General features: G+C 38.9%; 1 protein-coding gene across 1 annotated transcript in view; it reads left to right on the top strand.

Annotated features, from left to right (window-relative positions):
* The window catches only part of LOC106869597 (HORMA domain-containing protein 1), a 660,018-nt gene that overhangs the window by 52,237 nt on the left and 580,154 nt on the right, over window positions 1–27,627 (top strand). The window contains exon 2 of the mRNA XM_089352345.1: window positions 11,300–11,386. Coding sequence (XP_089208471.1) covers window positions 11,345–11,386 — 42 coding nt within the window. The 5' untranslated portion in view covers window positions 11,300–11,344. The remainder of the gene's footprint in view (window positions 1–11,299; window positions 11,387–27,627) is intronic.

The raw sequence follows: 27,627 nt of genomic DNA, 5'->3' as shown, positions 1-27,627 counted from the left end.
ATATATATATATATATACATGTGTATATATATATATACATATATATATATATATATATATATATATATATACATGTGTATATATAATACATATATATATATATATATATATATATATATATATATATATATATATATATATACATGTGTATATATATATATATATATATATATATATATATATATACATGTGTATATATATACATATATATATATATATATATATACTATATATATATACATGTGTATATATATACATATATATATATATATATATATATACGTGTATATATATACATATATAATATATATATATATATATATATATATATATATATATATATATATATACACACATGTGTATATATATATATATATATATATATATACATGTGTATTATATATATATACAACACCAGCTAAACAAGGTAGATAACCACTTACAAGAAAATAAACGGGAGCGCAGAAAAGGGAGATCAGAAAGCTTAAATCTACGTACACATAATCCACAGAATACCAACAGGACTCACAAAGAGAGAAGCCCGTATATTCCTTCTGCTCCCCAAAAAAGGCTGTATGCAGAGGCTGTACGAACTGCAGTAGCTGAGCAGCAAGCTTTTTTAAGCGTGGCCCAGAAAATGGTACAACAGTTAACGTGGATGCAGAGGGTACAGAGTCAATGCCACACGAACCATTGTCCAAGACCACCACAGATGATGGATCAGGGATGGCCACCGCTAACACCAAGAACCCCTGCACAGATATCACACCCATATTCCTACTGAATATCCGGGGCCTATTAAGAACAGGCGGCAAAGACAAGTTCCTATACCTGAAAGACCTAGTAACATGCAATCAAGCAATATGCATGGTGCTTACTGAAACGCATCTAACACCTAATATAGCAGATGCGGAGATAAATATACCAGAGTATGCCGTACTCCGAACAGACAGAAGGGATAGAAGTCATGTGGGAGTTGCAATGTACATCCGAGAAGATGTAACACCCCTACTACTACTATCACACTCAAACTCTGTATGTGATACTTTAATAGTACACATAAAACAAATTGATGTAGTTGTATGCTCAACATACCGTCCACCAAATACCGCAAAGCAGGAAGGTAAATTTGAGGACAGCCTCAGACGCATAGAAGAGGTCCTGACAAATCTGGACCAACACATCAATATACTTTTCCTAGGTGACTTTAACCTCCCAAATGTTAAATGGCCTGAAGGTCACATCCTCTCTGGGATGTCACTGCATGAACAAAGCCAGGCAAAATCATTGCTAGAACTATCCAACATGCTGTTCATGGAACAAGTGATACTCCAACCAACCAGGGGAAGCAATATTTTGGATCTCTGCTTCACAAACAATGTGAGCCTAATCCATAATGTGAAAATAACGCCCACATCTCTCTCAGATCATAACATTATAGAATTAACTATGTATGGTCCTAGACAACCCACTGACACCCACCCCACCAGGAGGACTCAAGCAATATCCAACCTGAATTTCCACGGGGCGGACTGGAAGTCATTTCGCAGAGAGATTCGAAATCAAAACTGGCATGACAGGCTTTCTATACAAGACAATGACCTCAAACTAAGTCATTTTATGTCAACCATACAAGACATATGCACCAAACACGTGCCATATAGAAAGACCAGCAAACATGCCAATAGAATTCCTAGAGACAGGAAAATCCTTATGAGACACAGAACAAAGGTCTCAAACCAGTTAAATAGAGAACTGGAGGATAGGAAAAGGGCTAAATTAAAACTAACACTGTTAGAAATAGAAAACAAAATTAAACTCTCCCATGAAAAGGAGAGAGCAGAGAAGGAAAAGAGAGCAGTAGAAAGCATAAAAACAAACCCCAAGGCTTTCTATAGATTTGCAAAGGAGACTGCTACGGTGCAGTATAAGATAGGACCCCTGTTCCTGCCTAATGGCTCACTGACTGCAGATCCCACATGGATAAGTGAAGTGCTCAGTACACAATTCAAGAGTGTCTTCACCTCTCCTCTGAGTCACATGCAGATAAAGAACCCAGCTGATTTCTTTGACAATAGCACTCAGCAGAAGGGGACTGCATCCATTACCTACATTGACATTGAAGAGGAAGATGTGATAGCTGCCATAAATGAAATGAGCTCAAATTCGGCAACTGGCCCCGATGGTTTCCCAGCTGTCCTCTTAAAGTCGTGTAAACAAGAATTAGCAGGACCACTCCGGATACTCTTCCAGAGTTTCCTTGCAAATGGTAAACTTCCCAAAAAGCTGAAGGAAGGCACCATATGTCCTATCCATAAAGGTGGAAGCAGAGCAGAGGGTGGAAACTACAGGCCCATCTCTCTGACTTCACATATTAGCAAAGTCATGGAACGAATTGTCAGAAGGAGATTGATTGCGTTCCTAGAAGAAAATGACTTGCTGAATGAGACCCAGCATGGTTTCCGTCCAGGTAGAAGCTGCCTCACGCAGCTCTTGCAGCATTATGACTGGGTCCTGAAGCAGCTACTTGACCATTCAAATGTTGATAGTGGCCCTTCTGGACATGCCCACGGTCACTCGGAGAGCCACTGTCACTAGCTATGCTGATGACACAAAGATATCTCAGGCAATAAAGAATCCTGATGATATTGTAAGCCTGCAGAATGACCTAAATGCAATATATGAGTGGGCAGAGCAAAATAATATGCAGTTCAATGCAAAAAAATTTCAAGTACTGCGCTACAAGACCACAAGTACCTCCCAACTGGCATACACAGGGCCTGGAGGTACTGCAATCCCAGAACCACAAACAGTGAGAGATCTGGGCATCAACATGTGTAGTGATGCATCATTTCACATGCACATTGTCAAGTTGACAGCAAGGTGCAGACAACTGGCGGGGTGGATACTGAGGACTTTCCGTACAAGGGATCAAAAAGTCATGTTGATTCTATGGAAGACATTTGTTCTGAGCCGCCTAGACTATTGCTCTCAGTTGTGGTCACCACACGGTGTTAAGCGGACAGCAGAACTCGAGGCAATTCTGCCCACTCATATATTGCATTTAGGTCATTCTGCAGGCTTACAATATCATCAGGATTCTTTATTGCCTGAGATATCTTTGTGTCATCAGCATAGCTAGTGACAGTGGCTCTCCGAGTGACCGTGGGCATGTCCAGAAGGGCCACTATGAACAGTAGTGGCCCCAGAACAGTTCATGGCGAAAAAATTTCAATTACAAAAAACGAACAAAATTTTTAAAGTTTTAGCAAAAAGAACGCTATTACCTACATACAGGCATCCCCGTGTGCGCCCGTACACACACGCGCACACACGTTCATACGCTCACACACGCTCTTGCACGCACACACGTGCACTCTCACATGTGTATATATGGATACACAAAGAAGCAAAGATCACAAGTCATAAACACATACACACACACACACACACACATACATATACACACACACACACATACATCCACATGCCTGTATGTAGGTAATAGCGTTCTTTTTGCTAAAACTTTAAAAATTTTGTTCGTTTTTTGTAATTGAAATTTTTTCGCCATGAACGGTTTGTGTTTTTAAATGGAATGTATTTTTTCTGATGTTATATCTGTTCCTGAATGATGTGTAAAGAAATGTTGATTTAAGCATCTTAATGAATTCTTTATACTGAAATATATATTGAAGAAGATAAATATGTTCTTTTGAATTTATACGTTTTTGCGTCGTAACTCCTTTATTATTATTAATATAACCAAAAGGATCGATTCTTGAAGAGTCTGCATATCTTCACTGTCGTTTTTTTCTGCTATTTAGGTGATGATTTTTTAAGTTAGCTTACCAATTATTTTTGTTGGTAGTTAATTTATAATATATTGTTATATATATATATATATATATATATATATACTAGCTCTTGTGCGGGTGACACATGAGGTTTTTTCGAGCGAGATCGTTGTCGGTGCCCCCGGGCTGGCTCTTGTGCGGGTGACACATGAGGTTTTTTCGAGCGAGATCATTGCTGGTTCCCCCAGACTGGCTCATGTGCGGGTGACACATGAAATCTTTCGTGCGAGATCATTGCCAGTGCCCCTGGACTGGCTCATGTGCGGGCGACACATGATATCTCTCGAGCGAGATCGAGATCGTTGCCAGTGCCCCTGGACTGGCTCATGTGCGGGTGACACATGAAATCTTCCGAGCGAGATCGTTGCCGGTGCCTCTGGACTGGCTCATGTGCGGGCGACACATGAAATCTTTCAAGCGGGATCGTTGCCAGTGCCCCTGGACTGGCTCTTGTGCGGGCGAGACATGAAATCTTTCGAGCGGGATCGTGGCCAGTGCCCCTGGACTGGCTCATGTGCGAGCGTCACATGAAATCTTTCGAGCGAGATCATTGCCGGTGCCTCTGGACTGGCTCATGTGCGGGCGACACATGAAATTTTTCGAGCGGGATCGTTGCCAGTGCCTCTGGACTGGCTCATGTGCGGGCGACACATGAATCTTTCGAGCGGCATCGTTGCCAGTGCCCCTGGACTGGCTCATGTGCGGGCGACACATGAAATATTTCGAGCGGGATTGTGTCAGAGCCCCTGGACTGGCTCATGTGCGGGCGACACATGATATCTTTTGAGCGAGATCATTGTCAGTGCCCCTGGACTGACTCTTGTGCGGGTGACACATGAAATGTTTTGAGCGGGTTCGTTGCCAGTGCCCCTGGACTGGCTCATGTGCGGGCGACACATGATATCTCTCGAGCGAGATCGAGATCGTTGCCAGTGCCCCTGGACTGGCTCATGTGCGGGTGACACATGAAATCTTCCGAGCGAGATCGTTGCCGGTGCCTCTGGACTGGCTCATGTGCGGGCGACACATGAAATCTTTCAAGCGGGATCGTTGCCAGTGCCCCTGGACTGGCTCTTGTGTGGGCGAGACATGAAATCTTTCGAGCGGGATCGTGGCCAGTGCCCCTGGACTGGCTCATGTGCGAGCGTCACATGAAATCTTTCGAGCGAGATCATTGCCGGTGCCTCTGGACTGGCTCATGTGCGGGCGACACATGAAATTTTTCGAGCGGGATCGTTGCCAGTGCCTCTGGACTGGCTCATGTGCGGGCGACACATGAATCTTTCGAGCGGCATCATTGCCAGTGCCCCTGGACTGGCTCATGTGCGGGCGACACATGAAATATTTCGAGCGGGATTGTGTCAGAGCCCCTGGACTGGCTCATGTGCGGGCGACACATGATATCTTTTGAGCGAGATCATTGTCAGTGCCCCTGGACTGACTCTTGTGCGGGTGACACATGAAATGTTTTGAGCGGGTTCGTTGCCAGTGCCCCTGGACTGGCTCATGTGCGGGTGACACATGATATCTCTCGAGCGAGAGCGGGATCGTGGCCAGTGCCCCTGGACTGGCTCATGTGCGAGCGTCACATGAAATCTTTCGAGCGAGATCGTTGCCGGTGCCTCTGGACTGGCTCATGTGCGGGCGACATATGAAATCTTTCGAGCGGGATCGTTGCCAGTGCCCCTGGACTGGCTCATGTGCGGGCGACACATGAATCTTTCGAGCGGCATCGTTGCCAGTGCCCCTGGACTGGCTCATGTGCGGGTGACGCCCCTGGGCCGGCTCTTGTGCGGGTGACACATGAGGTTTTTCGAGCGAGATCGTTGCCGGTGCCCCTGGACTGGCTCTTGTGCGGGTGACACATGAGGTTTTTCGAGCGAGATGAGCGTGGCCATTGCCAGTACCGCCTGACTGGCCCTTGTGCTGGCGACACATGAAATTTCTTCGAGCGAGATCGTTGCCGGTGCCCCTGAACTGGCTCTTGGGTGGGGTTGTTGTGGGATTTTCGAGCGGGATCGTTGCTGGTGCCCCTGGACTGGCTCTTGTGCGGGTGACACATGAGGTTTCCCGAGTGAGATGAGCGTGGCCGTTGCCAGTACCGCCTGACTGGCCTTTGTGCGGGTGACACGTAAAAGCACCCACTACACTCTCTGAGTGGTTGGCGTTAGGAAGGGCATCCAGCTGTAGAAACACTGCCAAATCAGATTGGAGCCTGGTGTAGCCATCTGGTTTCACCAGTCCTCAGTCAAATCGTCCAACCCATGCTAGCATGGAAAGCGGACGTTAAACGACGACGACGACGACATGTATATATATATATATATATATATATATATACATGTATATATATATATATATATATATATATATATATATATATATATATATATATATATATATATATATATATATATATATACATGTATATATATGTATGTATATATATATATATATATATATATATATATATATATATATATATATATATAAAATATACATAAATATATGAATATATGCATATATCCATACATATATGTACATACATACATGTATATATGGGTACAGGACATCGCAAAAATCGTTAAACACAATGAGAAACGAAAACATAAAGACAAAGACAGAAAACAAACTTTTCTTCGAACAACGAAAAAACAAACAGAGAAACGAGACAAGCAACATAAAGAATATTTCCCTTCTTCAGTTGTCCCTGTTCCATCTACTCCGCATTTCAAAGGCAAGGACAATATGCAACTTCATTGGAACAGTCCTTCCTGCAAAAACAAATTAATTAAATTTGGAATTTTTTGCGGTGGGTGAAAGTGTAAACAAGAACAGGACAGTGAGAAGAAATGGTAAGGCCAAGATGATAGAAAAATTATTATTTTGAATGCGAAGTTAGATGTGAATGAGAGACAAAAAAATTCGCATCTTCTCTATAGGAAGACAGGAAGTAGAAAGAAATAATCATTTTCGTCACATGTCAGCGACGAGAGGGTCAAGGAGGAGGAGTGAGAGAGAGGTAACAGTGAAAGGAAGAGAAGAATAGGGGAGGATTGGGAGAGAAAAACAGAAAGGATGAAGAACAAGAGATGGTGAGAGATAGACAGGGACGTGATAGTAATAGTAGAGTGCGCAGAAATTATTAAGATAAAACTTACTTGGAGACAGTGCGTGGCGTTCGATCATATAATAACATAAAGAATATATAAATATATATATGTATACATATATGCATATATGGGTACAGGACATCACAAAAACCGTTAAACACAATGAGAATATATATATGTGTATATATATATATATATACATGTATATCTTATATACATGACAATGGGCATGTCAGACGGCAACCTGGTATCTTCCATGGTGTTCATGGGGGCCATAAAATTGATTCCTGAAACAAAGAGGGAACTAGGCTCCTGGAGTTCTGTGATGCATGCAACCTATTAATCAGCAACTGATAACCTATCAATAAAGCAACTCTGCTAACCAGATTGATTTCAACCTCACCAGACTGAAATACAAAGACCCAATCTGGTGAAGAATGTATCCCCCAGCATAGACTAGTCATTATTGACTTTAGACTCCAGGCCAGAAGGATGCCAAGAAGCCAACCAATTTAGAAAAGAAGGATTTGGAAGCTAAAAAACACTTCACATGGTCAAAGATTTAGGGACATCCTAAATGAGAAATTTGATAAGAGGGAGGAGGAGCTACAGACATCGGACATAGATGGTAACTGGAAATTCCTACGTGACAGCTTACTGGGCACCACAGACCAAATCTGAAGCTGGTGCAAAGTCCCTTCCAGACCTAGGGTAACATGGTGGTAGAATAATATGGTAGACAAGGCCATTAGAGCAAAGAAATAGGCCTGGAAAACCTGGAAGAGTGGGGGTAGCAAGGAACTGTACCAGATAGCCAGAAGTGGGGTTGGGAGAGTTGTGTGAAGAAGTGTCACTCCCTAACAGTGGAAGGAACCTGTAGAAGATGGAGACCCAGGAAGACATGGGATGAGGTGGTGACGCATGACCTTCCAACGTTGGGCCTCACAGAGGCAATGACAAGAGACCAAGACCTCTGGAGATATGCTGTGCTTGAGAAGACCTGGCAAGTAAAGTGAGATCACAGTGATAGCCTATACACATAGCATTAGGTTTGGTTTCTCAAACACTAAGAACTTAGCCCAAATAATTGCAGCTCATAATTTTAAAATACTTAAATCAAAGGGAATTGGGGAGGATAATGATGAGAACCCTGATATAAATAATAATAATAATAATAATCGTACTATGATTACAGTAACAGAGGTTAACCCCAGAAGATTGAAGTTTGAAGGCCCAAATGTGAGATCGAAGAATATAGTTTATCAATGTAAGGTAACGACTCAAACAGATGTTAGCATATATGTGGGTTGTTCTTCGGGACAAATTTGTAAACGAATATCGAACCATTATAATACTTTTAGAGATAGAAGTAAAATAGCGAGTACTAGTCTTAGTAAATTCATTTAGGAACTGAAGGAACAAAAAAAGCAATATTCGTTAGAATGGTCAATTATTGGAAAATATTTCCCTTATGACAAAGGTAAGAGATATTGCTCGCTGTGTAATCTAGAATTATTTTTTATATTATTCTCTAAGGGTAAGTGAATAAATAAACTCACATACAATGCTTTCAGATGTAGCCATTTTCTTAGACATACGTTTTTCTAGTTTAAATAAATTATAAATTTCAGTATGATTGGGTATTATAGTATAACATTAGGTTTAAAAGACAGGATAATTTATCACTAATAATAAAATTGTATATTTGTATTTATTTTCTAAAGTTTCTAGAGATAATATAATATAGATTTCCATTAGTTTGGAATGTATTACCAGAAATCAATAATTTGTAATACTTAATTGTTTATAATTAATAATATTATGAGGGTTTTGTCCCTTAGACGGACTTTTATTTAAGGAGGAATTTGAATATGAATCAGACTTAGAGATTATAAATTTTTTGATGTTTACTGCTTACTTTTTACCCTGAGGATGTGTAAGATAATTTACTTATTTAACTTGAATTGAGAGTTGAATTTGACCTTATAAAGAAATGTTGACATAGGTAATAAACTTTAATATAAGTGGATATTAGCGTCAAAACTCTTATTTAAATTTTATATATATATATATATATATATATATATATACACACACACACACACACGCACACACATATATATACACATACATAGATATATAGACACACACACACATATATATATATATATACATACATATACACACACACGTATATATATATATATATATATATATATATATATATATAAAATATATACATGCATATATACGTACATATGTATATACACATGCATATATGGGCATAGCACACTACAGAACGTAAACATGAAATACGAAATATGAAAACATGGAATACGAACTTTTATTGCGAACAACAAAAGAAACAAATGGAAAACAAGACAAGCAACATAAAAAAAACGACCCTTCATCAGTTGTCGGCTGTTTTTCTACTTCGTATTTTTGAGCAATTCATGACAAGGTTCGTATTCGACAAAACAGTTGCTCCCGCAAGGCAAATTAAATAAAATTTGGGATTTTGCGGAGGGTCAAAGTTGGTAACAAAAACAGGACGGTGAAAACAAACAGGAGGGGCAGGTAAGCCTGAATGAGGCGAGTTGGTGAACATGGAGGAACAAGCTCTGACAAGAATCTGTCTTATCCTTGCAGCTGATCACAAAGAAAGAAATTCAAGTTAGGAAAAGAAAGATGGCCAACGGTCACGTGTGAGCAATCAAGAGAGCAAAGGTGGGAGAGAGAGGGCAGACAGGTGAAGTGGGGAGGAAAAGAATTAGGGAAGGGATGAGAGAAAAAAACGAAAGTGGGAGAAGGGGAGATAAAACGAATTAGAGAAAGGAAGAGAGAGGAAACGAAAGAGGAGAGGGAAAGAGTAAAAGAAAGAGATAGAAAGTATCACATCGAAATTATTATGATACAACTTACCTGGAAATTGATGCGTGGCATTTAATCATATAATATACAAATATATATGCATATATACATACACACACATATATACACATACATATATATACATATATATATACATAATTAAGGGATCAGCAACAGTTGCTTCACCACATACCGAAGTTCAGAAATAGCAGTTAAAGTGCTGAAACTCCAACAGATAGCATGTTTACATACCGAAGGGCTTGGTAAAAATTATTAATTGTTAATTTATTAATAAATTAATAAATTGATATTCCTTTACCCTTTTATTTGTAATAATACATACATATATATATATATATATATATATATATATATATATATATATATATATATATGTACATACATATATACATATATATACATACATGTATATATATATACATATATATACATACATGTATATATATACAAAGATATACATATATGTATATTCATATGCATACATGCATAGTGAAACTATTTATAACTCTTAAACCCTTAAAGGTTTCACTTTTCTTCGAGTTTTGAGACGTAACACGGAACAATTACCAATGTTGCATTGTTTTAATCCAAATCCAAAAACATTATATGTTGCCAGTCTTGGGGTGTGGTAGTATTACCATGTAAAATTTGATTTGATTTTGTTGAGCTGTTTTGGAATGCATTGGGAACAGACAGAGATACAAAGGATTCTATATGTGTATAGTAACTTGTAATGAAAATTACACCATTATATTTTGAAAACCTGCCGCCCAATGAAATTTAAATGCTTATTCGTTGATTTGAATTATATTACATAACCTTTTATTCCATATACAATCATGATATTAACTAAGTATTCATAACAACTGCCTGATGAATAGGAACATGAAATTCTGAAAAACAGTTTTATGAATATTTTGCAGCTTTAATAACAGTGAATTACTCTACCTTTGGTATCTGAGTACTATTTTTTCCACTTTGTTTTGCATTTTTATGGGCTTTCTTGTGTGTGAGTATAAGTGTGTGTGTGTCTTTGTGCCTATGTTTGTCCCCACCATTGCTTGACAACCAGTGTTGGTTTGTTTACATCCCTGTAAAGTAGCAGTTTGGCAAAAAGAATAAGTATCAGGCTAACAAAAAAATAAGTACTGGGATCAATTCATTCAACTAAAATGTTCTGCAAGGTGTTGCCCCAGCATGGCTGCAATCCAATGACTGAAACAAGTAAAAGATAAAAGATTAAGTATAATCATGGCAAGAGCTATTGCTTATTTTAAGCAAATGTCCTAATTGACTATTCCTTCTAGTATCAGCTGATAAAATATGTAAACTGAATTTGAATTTTAAAATTATATGCACCAATAAAACATTTTAACTATATATTCATTTCACAATAGTAAAATACATTTATTTATTTTTATTATATATTTTTACTTTCAGAACATATAAATTGATTACTCAGTGTTATCAACAAGTCCAGATACAATGACAACCCTCACTGCTGTAAAACAAGAAAAGACAGGCCTGGTAAAACAAACTTAAAATATTGTTTCTAAATTATGTGCATGCATGCATGCACTCACACACATGCACACACACATGCCTACAGACACACACACACATGCGCATGTGTACACACACACATGCGCATGTATACACACACACTCTCTCTCTCTCCTCTCTTTCTCTTCTGCACATGCACACACACACACACACACACACACACACACCTTATATTTGAGGGGAAGCAGGACCTATGATCTTTGCAGTCCTTCTTAGTCTGGTGAGGTAGATATGTAAGTTAACATCTACAGAAAAATATTTGGGTAGGTAAATGATTTTAGAAATTTACTGTTCTGATTAGTGAAACACAAGAGAGATGACATGGAAAGAGAGGCAGTTGTGTCAAATGAATCTGGTTGGTGGCAAATATGTAACTAGTTATTTTGGAGTCTGTTGTAGTAGTGGGAGAAGAGAAATGAAGAAACATAGCACCTGGATGCCAGTGGTTGTAGTTTCTGAGTATGTGAACCTTTGCCAATCAGTTGAATTTTACCCTTCTGTGTGTAATAAAGCAAAATATAAATGAAAATGGTTTTATGAATAAGATAAAATGATATTTGTACGCACGCACGTATATGTGAATGTTGTTTATGCAAATATAGATGAAAAATAAGACAAAATAATCATTTTTACAATCTTATTAAGAGTAACTTAAACTGGCCAGTAATAATTTCTAGCTGAATTAAATAATTGAGAACAGATTTTAATTTATTATGTATTAAAATAGGAAAATTATATTTTAAGTATCTTCCATATATCACGGTGCAATATGTAAAATGAATTGAAGAGCAGGATGGATATAGAAATTATAGAGGGACATATCTTTTTACTTTCTGAGTTCAAATTCTTCTATAGTTAATTCATGGTATTTTACAATGTCTTCATTGTTTTTCATTTTCATTGTGTTAAGAAGTTTGCTTCCTGACCACATGGTTCTGGGTTGAGTCCACTGTGTGGCACGTTAAACAAGTGTCTTCCACTATAGTCTCAGAGCCACCAAAGCCTTGTGAGTGGATTTGGTAGAAGGAAATTGAAAGAAACCTGTCATAAATGTGTATGTATCTCACCACCACTTGACAACCTGTGTTGGTGTGTTTACATCCCTCTAACTTAGCAATTCAGCAAAAGAGAACCAACAGAATAAGCACCAGACTTTAAAAAAGTACAGTAATGCCTCAATATACGAGTTAATTTGTTCCCAGAGACTGCTCATGAAGAGCAAACTTATAAAGCAGAGCAATAATTTCCCATAGTAGCAATGTTATAAATGTTATAAATCGTAATTTATTCCCAGAAAAATATTTTACTTATAAAATTTATGATACTCATAAATGAATGGCTATAAAACAACAATAGACTGTGAAGAATATTTTATGTAAAGTAAAAAGAATGTCAGGATCATTTATAATAAAAAAATATTATTCTAATCATTTTCTGAATCATTTTCACTTGCACTAGACTTCCACACGCTATTACTTGTAGATGTGATCGCCAATTTACAAGCTCTCATAGATCGACTGGTAGATTTTTTTATAAAAAACAAGTCTAGAATTGTTTGCTTAGAAAAAGCTTTTTTCCGCTCTCTGTAAATTTCTTGGTAACATGGTAAAGCATGTTACCATGACTCATGCACACTATCACTTGTAGATGCGATCGCCAATTCACAAGCTCTCATAGACTGACTCGTAGATTTTTTTTTTAAAAACAAGTCTTGAGTTGTTTGCTTAGAAAAAGCTTTTTTCTGCTCTCTATAAATTTCTTGGTAACATGGTGAAGTATTTGTTATAGCAGTAGAAACTTTTGCACTTTTATCAAAATTTAAATCTTGTGCTTGAAAAATGAAACTTGTAAATCCGGGGTCTCATAAAGTGGATCCTTGTAAGGTGAAGTATTATTGTACTGAGTCATTTTGTTCAGCTAAAATTATTGAAGGCAGAGCCCCAGCATGGCCACAGTCTAATAACTGAAATAAGTAAAAAATAAGAGATAATATCAGGTTCCTTCATAACTGGAATGGGCAAGAATCCTTGGCACCTCACAACTGCCGTTCCACTTTTCATTGTTTACAGGAAATCTGCAGCCATCTCTCAATAGCCATTCCACATTTCATTGTTCATAGGAAGTTTCTTCTTCAAGTGGATCTGCTGTCCTGGACACATGAAGGTAATGACATCTCTAACTGTTTCTTCTGCAGTTTCTTTCCACTGTTGATTAGAGCCATTTGGTTCTCTGCAGCATTGAAGAGGATCTTAAGAACCAGACTGTGTCTCCAGGTATATCTTTCCAGTGCCAGTGAACACTTGGAAAGAATATGTTCCTACTTCCCCACATCTGCATTTATCATTTTTTGATATGTTCCATCTCACCAGGCTTGTAGGCAACAGCAAAGCACCAATAGGATGAATTAATCAAAAAAACTTAGTTGTGATGTGCATCATTTCTATATTCCATTGTAACTTATTTTTCTCTCAACTACATGCTCTTCCCATCTTGTCATTTGTCCTTGTTGAGAGTATTGAATCAAAGCAAGCTCTTTTCTCTTTACTTCCCTTGCCTTGACACTGTTACTACCAACAAATTTATGTTCACTGTGTATTATACTTGAAAGTGGTCTCAACCAATCTGAGCCAAACACTAATCCATTCCAATCAATTTGCAAAGCATCCACCATGTCTCAGTGTTTAAGTGAAGACAAGATGTCATCTTTTTCTGTTTATGCTTTCTACTTCCTGGCTCTTTTTTTTAATATCTGGTTGGATTATGCTTTATTTTGATTTTCTTAGCATCATCACTGTACATACCTTCCCTACTTTATAAATTTCAATGATTGATGTCAGTGGTAAGAGCTGAGATGTTTATTATATGAGGTAGCCCTAACCTTATTCTAATGAACATATTGCGCTTTTGCTCAATGATTTTAACCCGTAACAGTGTATATATTAATAGTGGCCATAAAATGTGTGGATATAAACCAAACTGTAGACACCATATTTTATACTTGCCTGGTAACTTTGAACCATCAATTACTTTTATTCCATTATCAGCTTGCTTCATAATCTTCATTCTGTGGCTCCTATCTGACAATGTTCTGAGTATGCTCACTCCAGGCTCTTAACAGATTTTTCCTTGACTGTTGGTATGCTTTCTATTATTTTAAATTTCACTTCTTTCTGCATTCCCTTAATAAATGTCAGATTGCATGACTTTTTTTGCTCTGAACTGCATCCTTGACCACTCTATCAGCTTGTCTAGCCTTGAAATGGCATTCTGCATGATCCACTTATCTATAGAAGTATCAGATCAGCCATGAAGGCTTTCTTAGGTGACTGTATATAGGCCATTTGTTCTGAAATGTTTGTTGCTTTCAAGACCATCACCGTGACTAGAATAAACCATGTGACATATTGTGCAGCCAACAGCAATGCTAGTCTCTAGGCAGTGCCAGTCTGTTGTGAAGGTACCAAATGTAAATCTGAGTTCTTCATTTGTGTACTCTTTGGTTCAATGAACAGCTTTTTCATAACCCATCATGGGTTCCTCAGAAACTATTCACGAGTCCTTATAATTTCTTTTCTTTGCTCATATACCAAAGTCGACTGTATAGCTTTGTGTGTACTTCAAGATTATACTATTGCAAAAAAACAATCTTTTCATGTTCTCTTGAAAATAGGTGTTAGATTTACATGTCTGAATATTATGCACAGAAAAGCACATTCCATACTTAAGTTATTACATAATTTCCAAAAATTGCACCAATATTTCAGATGATCAAGATAAACAGATCAAGTTTATGTATTAGGCCATTAAATATCTGATTCCATTTTGGCTGAACAGTACATTTTGAAAGTTTTTGGCCCTTTTATCTTGACTGTCTGAAATATTGGTGCAATTCTTGGAAATTACCTAATAGCACAAGTATGGAAAGCATTTTTCTCTGCATTATCTTCAGATGTATAAGACCAACACCAATGGAATATCCAATATAATATGGACTCTAATGTTCTGGTTATGCATGAACCTAATTTTCTGTAGTTGCTTGTAATTTTGTGGATAATATATGTGCTTGATGTTTGAACATATAAAAAGAATTTGGAATATCTTGTATAACATGAATATTGGATATAATGAGAACATTTAATGAATGACTCTACTTTTAGGTATTTCATTGTGACTGCATGGATATAATAAACTTGTGGGTGAAATTGGATTGATGGAAACTGTTTGAACATCCATTGGAAATTCAAAGATCCAGCTTTGTCACATACCATATCATGCTGACTTAGCCTGAAGATTATGTTAAGGAAACATATGTATATGGAATACTCAACCACATGCAAGCTCTTTCAATGAACTGGTAATTCAATTGATTGTACAACTGAATTAAATACTCATTGTTGAAAGCTGTGTAATTCCTCTTCCTCCTCATCATCATCATTTGACGTCTGTATCCATGCCTGCATGGGTGGGATGGTTTGACAGGATTTGACAAGTCAAACACTGTCTTAATCTCCAATGTTAGCTTTGACATGATTTCTGTTGTGGCTGGATGCCCTTCAAAATGTCAACAATTTTACAGAGTGCACTAGGAACTCTTTCCATGGTGCCAGCATTCCTGAAGTCACCAAGTAACTTGCAAGATAAGACACATTGATAGAGTGGGAATCGCAATATTGAGGCAAGTGATTTTGTGTCAAGTGTTGGATGAACAGGAATGGATGTTCTGTTGTAGAGGAGATACATAGGAGAAAGGGCAGTGCAGATAAGGTGTCAGGCTGTACTCACAAGGTACAAGAAGGTGGATAAAGAGAGAACAGGGACAGAAAATCAAAGTTGGCTGGGTAGGTGGGTTTGTGAGAGTATAAAAGTCAAGAACAGACAGATATGTGTGATTGTGTATGTATGTGTGTGTGTGTATATATATATATTTATACACACACACTCTTATTTATCTTTCCATTTTACCCCCATTCCCTCTTAAGTATGTATATGTGTGTCTTTTGTGTGTGTGCGTATATGAGTGTGTATATTATACTGTTTGTATCTGGGTTTTATTTCTCCCATTGTCTTTAGTCATCATGTTGCATAGTTGGTGGTGGTGGATGTTATTGTTCCATTCATGTTTTCTGTTAAGGCTTGTTTTTTTTCTATTACTATGTGTGTAGCCTCTGTAATCTGTCTATGTGTCATGCCTGTTATATGCGTTGATAATACCTTAACTTTTGTGTTATTAATTGAGCCTTTATGTTGGATGTGATTGATGTGCAAATCTTACTGAGGTCAACTTTGTCTTTAATCCTCACAAGGTCAATAAATACAGCACCAGTTTAACCAATTCATGCTGATCATCCGTTTAAACTGACACTTAATTTATAAGGGTATAAAACAAATAACTTGATACAAAGTGTGATTTGTGTATAATCTGTATCAAAGAATGATACATGTTCTTAAAGTGTATGCAGTTTGTTTGAACAAATGCTTGCACCATAACTTGTAACTTGTAGCAACCACATGTGCAGCATGGCAAGTACAAGCAGGACGCGTAGTAAATGGAAAGCCAATTATTTCCAATTATTTAATTCTGTAGGTATTATTGTGGTTTCTTATGTGTTTTTCTATGATCATAGGTGAGATGACAACTATTATTTGTTACTATTTGAAAAATATGTTGTAAACAAAATAAAATATAATGCCCTGTCCATTATAACAGACATCCGACAACTTAGACATAAAACAACGCACCTAATATTTTATGCGTGTTGATATAACTTCACATTTTAAATAGCCAATATAATATATATGAAATAGTCTCTGGTTTTTATTTACAATATCATTGTAATTTTTCTTTCAGTCTTACAGCAGCAAAAGATTATTGGAAGAGCTGAGCAATGGAGGCGATGTTCACATTGGTCTCCCTCACGATATAGAATTCTCTGATGGTGGTAGTAATGCTTCTGATGATGAAGCTATAGGTTTCTTAGTTTGACTGAAAAGAGAGCTTTTGGTAACTGACGCACAAACTTCTCGTCAACAGGATATACCTGAAGAAACTGAAGAAGGTGCAGGAAATCTAAAACAAACTAAATTCAGTAAAACAAGAAATTGGAAGAAAAACAAAGTGGAGAATTGTGTTTCAATGTCATGTGAGCCTGTAGATATATCTGAGGAAGCAAAGTCTTGCTCAAATCCAGTAGATTTCTTTAGTTTGTTCTTCACAGATGACACTGGATGACATTGTAGAACAAACAAACCAATATGCTGTTCAAAAAGGTAAAGTTCTGAATGTATGCAAATCAGAGCTCTATATATTCTTTAGTGGATTGCTTCTGTCAGCTTCTGTCCACTCCCTAATAAAAGACGGTATTGGTCATCTGAAGACCATGTTCCAAAAATTTTACAAAATAGCATGAGGCGAGACATTCAAGAATATATTGAAAAATATCCATTTAGCAGATAATGCCAGTACTTCAGGAGACAATCATGCATTCAAACTCAGACCTCTACTTGACCACTTACAAAAAAAATTCAAGGAACATGGTGGCTTGGGAGAACATCTCTCTGTTGACGAAAGTATGATTCCATATTATGGCAAACACTATGCCAAACAATTTATAAAAGGAAAACCAATTTGGTTTGGTTTCAAAGTTTGGGTCCTTTGTTCTCAGCATGGATATATGCATGCTTTTGACCTCTACACTGGCAAGAAAGACGGTCCCAATAAAACCGAAAAGGCATTTGACCTAGGTGGGAACATTGTCCTTGATCTCATTGATGCTGTAGGAGTACCAGACAGTAAAGGTTTCAAAATATTTTTTTATAACTATTTCACAAGTATTCAATTGACAGTGATTGTTTCAGGAAATATCAAACAGATTTCAATGAAATGTTTTGCAGTTATTTAGGTCAAAATGATAGTATCTGTGAATTTTCAGGCAATTTCATTCACAAGAAAAATTTTGGCATGAATGGTCAGTTCACCTCCACCTTGGCATTTCTCACTTTAAGCAACTCTTCTTCTGGAAAAAATCAGCTTCATTCAGACATCTGCCAAGTTTATAATGCCTAAAATGTACTCATGTCATAACTGCACTCTACAATTTCATTAGTAGTTAAGGCCTTCACCACTATGATATATATATAACACCTGTCTGTGTTCGGATTCTCCTTGCACAGAAGCCATCCAGACTCCTGTCTTCGCCGTGAACAGGAATTCATCTTCTCTCTTCGCTCCTTTGTGCCACATGGGCTCAACTCCCCTCCTCTCTCCTCTCTTCCTCTCACACTTACTTCCTCTCACACTTACTTCCTCTCACACTTACTTCCTCTCACACTTACTTCCTCTCACACTTACTTCCTCTCACACTTACTTCCTCTCTTCACTCCCACTCATCTCTCCTCCTCTGACACCTATTTCCTCTCTTCACTCCTACCCACCTTCCCCCATCTCTTCCTTCATCGTTACCAGACCCCTAAACATCCCAACCCCACCATCTCTATACAACCCATTCCACTCCCACATACCCCACACCCTCACCCCAACACCACTGCACCACACATCAACACACTACCACACCGCATCGCACCACCCTGCACACACTAGCATTGCCCACTTCCCAGCACCCACACCACCACACCACATCACACCACCCCGCACACACTAGCACTGACCACTTCTCAGCACCCACACCATCATCCACACACCTACACATGCATACACCCACACGTCAAGGTCACCAGCCCCTAACCACACATGCTCTCACATACACACACATGCACACCATTGTTTTGGGATCACCACTACTTTATTATCTCCCCTTCCTAGCTTTTCTGACTGACCACCTCTGTCCAGCCATCACCATGATTGACTGCTAGCTACTAAAGCTTTCTTTTTTATTCTCTCTCTCTTTATTTTCTTGTGTTCCTTTCTGTTGAAGTGCATAGGTTCGAAATGTAAAAGACATTCTCACCTTCCCGAACATTAAACTAATACACCTGTTTGTTGTTTACACACCTGTCTTCGTCTTTTGTTTTTTGTAAATTCCAACTATTTATATATATATATATATATATATATATATATATATATATATATATATATATAGCATTTTTGTTTGTCTTAATAACTGATGAGATGTCAGAGCAGATTTCTGCCCCGACATCCGAAACTCAGAGTTTTATTATGGCAACCAAATAACTGTCACAGATTTATGTATATGTGTGTATATATATATATATATATATATATATATATATAATATCAATCCAAAAAGATGGAGTGAAAACACAAGAAGAAAAAAACAACAATGTGAGAATGTGGTACATGCAAAATATAAATAAGATGCTCAGGGAAGGAAAGAAAGGGTGTTTTATGTTTCAAGCAAAGCTCTTCTTCAGAAACAGGAGACAGAGGAAAGTCCAAGAGAATAGGAAGACTGAGGAAAAATATCACCAACAATCCACACGTAGTTACATTTTGGAATGACTGGAAGGGGATGGACAAAGAAAAAGTGTTTTCTAAGACAGGAGAGTGTAAGAGGAGGTATGTGCATGTATGTGTGTAATAGCATGTGTGTGTGTGATGTATGCAGGATGATACATATATACTAGGAGTAAAACCCATCGTTGATCAGATAGTTACTTTAACTGTTTATCGGGAGCCACATTGAACGTATTATTATATGTATAATTTACTCCTCCTGTATGTGTGCATTTTTAGAAGAGTCTGCTAGTGTTTTTTCAAGCAAAAGGTTATACAATGTATGGAAATTGATGGCTAGGTGCATCTCTGCAGATTGATTTGGATGTGTGTGTGTGTGTGTGTGTGTGTGCATGTGCCTGCGTGCCACTGTGTGTGTGCATTATATATTATAGATGTGTGTGTGTGTGTGCATTATATATTATAGATGTATGTGTATTATATATCATAGATGTGTGTCCATCCCAGTTAACACTCCTTTACTTCTATAGCTATGTTACAGACACATAGACATTATGCACATGACTCCTACATGTTACATGTACTTCGGATAATAATGTACCAGCTCTGCCATGCAAAACACTCGTGTGCATGCTGCACCTTCAGTCAGTCATACAATTGCACATGACATATCACATAACAAAAGTATACACATGCATACACATATAAGCACTCAGTTAGTATAACCCACTGATGTATCTGTAGATGTATGTCTACTAATGCAGAAGCAATTCTACATGTAGTCTTATATAAACTTGTGTGTGTGTGTGTACATTTCTTTTTGCATCTGTGTAAGTATACTATGTGACAGATGTACAATGTATGCATAATGCACCATAGCTACATTTGAGAAACATTCCACGCATATGTAGGTACACCCTATATAGGCAAGCGGAATTATAGTACATGCACTAATGTGTATACACACTACTACACAAATGTATGTATGTATGTGTGTGTGTGTATGTATGTATATACAAGTGCACATGAAGAAAACTTACTTGTACATATCTAAGTGTACATATAATATCTACATGTATGTGTGTATGTGTGCTTAGCTATTGGATTTGTGTGTGTGTGTATATGTAAATATACATTATATATGCATGTCTCTCTCTCTTGCTCTCACTCTCTCTCTCTCTCTCCCTCTATATATATATATATATATATATAATGCATATTTAGATTATAAAACAGGTATATATGTATTATCTATGGGGGGGCCGTCGTAGGATTCTCGAGCAAGATCGTTGCCGGTGCCCCCGGACTGGCTCATGTGCAGGTGACACATGAAATTTTTCGAGCGAGATCGTTGCCGGTGCCCCCAGACTGGCTCATGTGCGGGTGACACATGAAATTGCCAGTGCCCCTGGACTAACTCATGTGCGGGCGACACATGGAATGCACCATTTTGGGCGTGGCCGTTGCCGGTGCCACCTGGCTGGCCTTCATGGGATTTTCGATCGAGATCGTTGCCAGTGCCCCTGGATTGGCTCTTGTGCGGGTGACACATGAAATTTTTCAAGCGAGGTCGTTGCCAGTGCCCCTGAACTGGCTCTTGTGCGGGCCGTCGTAGGATTCTCGAGCGAGATCGTTGCCAGTGCCCCTGGACTGGCTCTTGTGCGGGGCAACACATGAAATTTTTCGAGCGAGACCATTGCCAGTGCCCCTGGACTGGCTCATGTGCGGGCGACACATGAAATGCGCCATTTTGGGCGTGGCTGTTGCCAGTGCCGTCTGGCTGGCATTAGTGGTATTTTCGATCGAGATCGTTGCCAGTGCCCCTGGACTGGCTCATGTGCGGGCGACACATGAAATGCGCCATTTTGGTCGTGGCCGTTGCCAGTGCCGTCTGGCTGGCATTCGTGGTATTTTCGATCGAGATCGTTGCCAGTGCCCCTGGACTGGCTCATGTGCGGGCGACACATGTAAAAAATTGTTCGAGCGAGATCGTTGTCAGTGCCCCTGGACTGGGTCTTGTGTGGGTGCCACATGAAAATTTTTTGAGCGAGATCGTTGCCAGTGCCCCTAGGCTGGCTCTTGTGCAGGGCCGTCGTAGGATTCTCGAGCGAGATCGTTGCCGGTGCCCCCGGACTGGCTCATGTGCAGGTGACACATGAAATTTTTCGAGCGAGACCATTCCCAGTGCCCCTGGACTGGCTCATGTGCGGGCGACACATGAAATTTTTCGAGTGAGATCGTTGCCAGTGCCCCTGGACTGGCACTTGTGCGGGTGACACATGAAATTGCCAGTGCCCCTGGACTGGCTCATGCGGGCGACACATGAAATTTTTCAAGCGAGATCGTTGCCAGTGCCGCTGGACTGGATCATGTGCGGGCGACACATGAAAGAATTTTTCTATCAAGATCGGTGCCAGTGCCCCTGGACTGGCTCTTGTGCAGGTGACACATGAAATGCACCATTTTGAGCGTGGCCGTTGCCAGTCTGACTGGGCTTCGTGCGGGTGACACGTAAAAGCACCCACTACACTCTCTGAGTGGTTGGCGTTAGGAAGGGCATCCAGCTGTAGAAACTCTGCCAAATCAGATTGGAGCCTGGTGTAGCCATCTGGTTTCACCAGTACTCAGTCAAATTGTCCAACCCATACTAGCATGGAAAACGGACGTTAAACGAAGATGAGATGATGATGAGAAAACTATGTAATAATTGAAGTAGAAGAAAGATCAATATAATTTTTGTTGGCTTTCTGCAAGTCTGTTTGCAATTTCTTGTGTTGTTTCTTGCATATGATGTGAAGCTTTACGAAGATGATCAGCTGCAAGTTGTGCATGTCCTTCATCTTCATTTTCTGTTGCATGTCAAATTGCCATTCTTTGTTTGCTATCTGCAAGTTGTGCATTTCGTTGATGTTTGGTTTCAGATGCACTTCAAGCGTTCTTTCTCTTTGCTGATCTGCAAGCTGAGTGTATGCCTCATTGTTGTTTTCTTGTGCATGTCATGCTTTTGTTTGGTGTGCGTTTTGTGACGGCCTTTTTTCAGGAGACATTTTTTTGATAATAAATATCAGTAAGTAATAGTGAAATGAAATTTGGATGCTGTGTTACAGCAATGCAAGGAAAATAGGTATATCATATAGAAAAATAGCTTAAAGGAATGAGAATTGTTTTTGATAAGGAATATCAATAAGTTGTAGTGAAATGAAAGTACAAATGATGTGTAAGTAGTAGTGCAATGAATTTACAAATGCAGAATAGTGTCTGTTTTTGCTGAAATTCCGATGCTATTTTTCAGGAATGCAGGGCAAGACGTTGCATAGTTGTCTTTTTGTTGGTGTGTCGATTTTCATTTTGCTGTGAATTTGTATCTGTGTGTTTGGCTTCACTGTCAGATTGTCTCTGGTTATGTGAAAGAAATTTCTATATTTATATCTGAATGGAGAAGTTAGAAAAATAGATATACCTAAAACATGAATGAATATACATATATATGTCTGTGTGCTTGCGTGTTCTTTTAGAGAGAGAGCGAAAGATAGACAGACAGATAAAAATAATAGTGGCACTTTTTGGCCACATCATCATGTATATATGTGTATATATGTGTATGTATATATGTATATATATATATATATATATATATATATATATATATATATATAATAAAGTAAAGTTGTGGAATACCGTACGAGTGGAAATATATATGAAAGAAGGTTTGAAAATGCACTTATTTTTTAAAAATATTTATTTACTTAACCGGTTTCACTTTTTTAGAAAAAGATTATCAAAAGTCTTTGAGAATAATAAAAAATGTTAAAATACAGTTTGAGTATTAAAATGCATATATACATTCTTTGATGATAAAATATATTTAAAGTATAAAGCTTTGTATGAACTTTGTAGTGTTACATACTGATTGTCACACATTCTCTGATATTAAGGTGAAATTGTTAAAAACAGTGTTAAAAACAGTGTATGAAAATACACATATGGAAAAATACATATACATATTCTTATACATATTCTTTGACAATCGAATAAAATTGAGGAGGAACTGACCTGGCCTTTTTCTCTTGTGTATATTGAGGGAATGTTTTACTGTCTTAAGAGACAGTATGACTGGCTAGCTGGGGTGGGAGGGAAGAAGAGTTAAAGAAGATTTTTTTATTTTTGGTTGGTCTGTGACAGTCTGTCATGGTTCACTGGTTTTTGGGACTGGTTTTGTGCACATCTCTATGTGTGTGTGTGTATATATGTGTGTTTGTGTCCGTGTGTGTGGGTGTGGGTGTGTGTGTGTTTGTGTGTGTGCCGTTTTTATTGGCCCCAGAGTTTATTGTGGAATGTGTATATGAGTGTGTGTTTGAGTGTTTTTTGTGTCGGTGGGGATGTTAGGTGTGTGTACGTGAGACTGTGCGTATATCTCTTTGTCTGAGTGTGTATGTGTTGTTTTGATCGTCCTTGTGGTGTGTGTGTGTGTGAGAGCAACCGTATGTATGTGTGAGGGTGTGTGCGTATGTGTGTGTATGTATGTGTGCATCTGTGTGTGTGCGTGGGAGTGTTTTGTGTGAGTGTGGGAGTGTGTGTGTGTCTCTCTGTCTGAGTGGGTGTGTTGTTTTAAATACCTTGTGGTGTGTGTGTGTGTGTGTGTGTAAGCAAACGTATGTGTGTGATGGTTCATATGTATGTGTATGTCTATGTCTGTATGTGTGCGTGTGTGGCATGTGTATATGAGTATGTGTGTGTTTTTTATCTATGGTAGGATGGTGTGTGTATGTGTGTGCACGTTTGTGTGAGTGTGTATGTGTGTGATTAATATTTGTTAGGGTGTTGTGTGTGCGCATGTGTGTGTATGTGTATATGTGTTTGTTCGTGTGTGTGCGTGAGTGCGTTTGTGAGTGCGTGTGTATGTGTGTTTGTGTGTTTTTTGTGTCGGTGGGGATGTCAGGTGTGTGTACGTGAGACTGTGCGTATATCTATTTTTCTGAATATGTATGTGTTGTTTTAATCGTCCTTGTGATGTGTGTGTGTGAGAGAGAGAGAGCAACCGTATGTATGTGTGAGGGTGTGTACATATGTGTGTGTCTGTGTGTGTATGTATGTGTGCATCTGTGTGCATCTGTGTGTGTGCGTGGGAGTGTGTGTATACGTGAGTGTGTGTATACGTGAGTGTGTGTGTGTCTCTCTCTGTGTCTGAGTGAGTGTGTTGTTTTAAATACCCATTGTGGTGTGTGTGTGTGTGTGTGTAGGCAACCGTATGTGTGTGTGATGGTTCATATGTATGTGTATGTCTGTATGTGTACGTATGTTTATTTGTGTTGTGTGTTGGTGGGGGTGTTATATGTGTGTACGTGAGTTTGTGTGTGTCTCTAAGTATGTTTGTGTTTGAGTTGTCATTGTGGTGCGTGTGTGTGTGAGGGAGCAACTGTATGTGTGTGCATGAGGGTGTATGTGTGTGTGAGCATGTATGTGTGTGTTGTATTTATTAGGTGTCCTTGTACGTTGGGTTTATCCAGGTGAGGTGTATGTGTGTGCATGTGTGTTCCGTGTATGTTGGTACTGGGTATGCGTTTGTATGTGTGTGTACGTGGGTATGGTTTGTGTAGTTTCCTGGTGTATATGTGTACATGTGTGTGTGCGCTGTAATTGTGAGTGATTAGTTTTGTTTGTATTGTTAGTACAGTATATGTGTGTATACGTGTGCGTGTGTTTGTGTGAGTGCGTCTATGTGGCTTGTATTTGTCGGGGAGGTGTGTCATTGTGTGTGCATGCTTCTGTGCATGTGTGCTTGTGGGTGTTTGTTGTGATTGTTGGGATTGTATTGTGTGTGTTTTTCTTTTGAGTGTGTGTGTGACATTTTTACTGGGGAACAGGCGTATGGTGTTTGTATGTGTGTGTACATATGTATGCAAATATGCGTGTGTGAATATGATTTGTGGTTGCCGGAGTGGTGTGTAGGTGTGTGCATGTACCTGTTTACATATGTGTGTATGGGTGTTGGTTGTGGTTGCTACAATTGTATTGTAAGTATATATATGCATGTGTTTTTTCTTGAAATGTATGTGGGTTTGTGCTCTGGTGTGGAGATACTGTGATTGTGTGTGTGTGTGTGTATATATGTGTGTAAGTGTGTTCGTGTCGGAGGTTTGCATTGTATTGATGTGTGTGATTTTGTGTATCTGTGTGTCTTTGTTTTGGGCGTGCACCTGGGGAGGGGGCTTATGTTAGAGTATGTTGAGCTGTGGTCTGTATTTTTGAATAAGATTATTTTCCCTATTTATTCGTGTTTGGTCAGTGGTGTTGTCTGAGCATTGGTATAATGGGAAAACTAGGAATTTGGGGGACTTGTTTTGTGCACACAGATCTAAGTGCCCACTGAGTGGTATCTGTCTTGTGGTGGGATCCCTCAATTGTTGGCAGTGGACTGTCATCCTTTCTCTGAGAGTAAAGCTCGTTTGCCCTATGTATTCTTTGTGGCACCCTTCACACCTTATGGCATAAAGTATCTCCACACCAGAGCACAAACCCACATACATTTCAAGAAAAAACACATGCATATATATACTTACAATACAATTGTAGCAACCACAACCAACACCCATACACACATATGTAAACAGGTACATGCACACACCTACACATCACTCCAGCAACCACAAATCATATTCACACACGCATATTTGCATACATATGTACACACACATACAAACACCATACGCCTGTTCCCCAGTAAAAATGTCACACACACACTCAAAAGAAAAACACACACAATACAATCCCAACAATCACAACAAACACCCACAAGCACACATGCACAGAAGCATGCACACACAATGACACACCTCCCCGACAAATACAAGCCACATAGACGCACTCACACAAACACACGCACACGTATACACACATATACTGTACTAACAATACAAACAAAACTAATCACTCACAATTACAGCGCACACACACATGTACACATATACACCAGGAAACTACACAAACCATACCCACGTACACACACATACAAACGCATACCCAGTACCAACATACACGGAACACACATGCACACACATACACCTCACCTGGATAAACCCAACGTACAAGGACACCTAATAAATACAACACACACATACATGCTCACACACACATACACCCTCATGCACACACATACAGTTGCTCCCTCACACACACACGCACCACAATGACAACTCAAACACAAACATACTTAGAGACACACACAAACTCACGTACACACATATAACACCCCCACCAACACACAACACAAATAAACATACGTACACATACAGACATACACATACATATGAACCATCACACACACATACGGTTGCCTACACACACACACACACACACCACAATGGGTATTTAAAACAACACACTCACTCAGACACAGAGAGAGACACACACACACTCACGTATACACACACTCACGTATACACACACTCCCACATTCACACAAAACACTCCCACGCACACACACAGATGCACACATACATACACACACAGACGCACACATATGTACACACCCTCACACATACATACGGTTGCACTCTCTCTCACACACACACATCACAAGGACGATTAAATCAACACATACATACTCAGAAAAATAGATATACGCACAGTCTCACGTACACACACCTAACATCCCCACCGACACAAAAAACACACAAACACACATACACACGCACTCACAAACGCACTCACGCACACACACGAACAAACACATATACACATACACACACATGCGCACACACAACACCCTAAC

The sequence above is a fragment of the Octopus bimaculoides genome, chromosome 5, assembly GCF_046866305.1.
Source record: "Octopus bimaculoides isolate indiv1 chromosome 5, ASM4686630v1, whole genome shotgun sequence".
Lineage (NCBI taxonomy): Eukaryota > Metazoa > Mollusca > Cephalopoda > Octopoda > Octopodidae > Octopus > Octopus bimaculoides.
The sequence above is the reverse complement of the archived record's forward strand: the minus strand, read 5'-3'. Positions and strand labels throughout refer to the sequence as shown.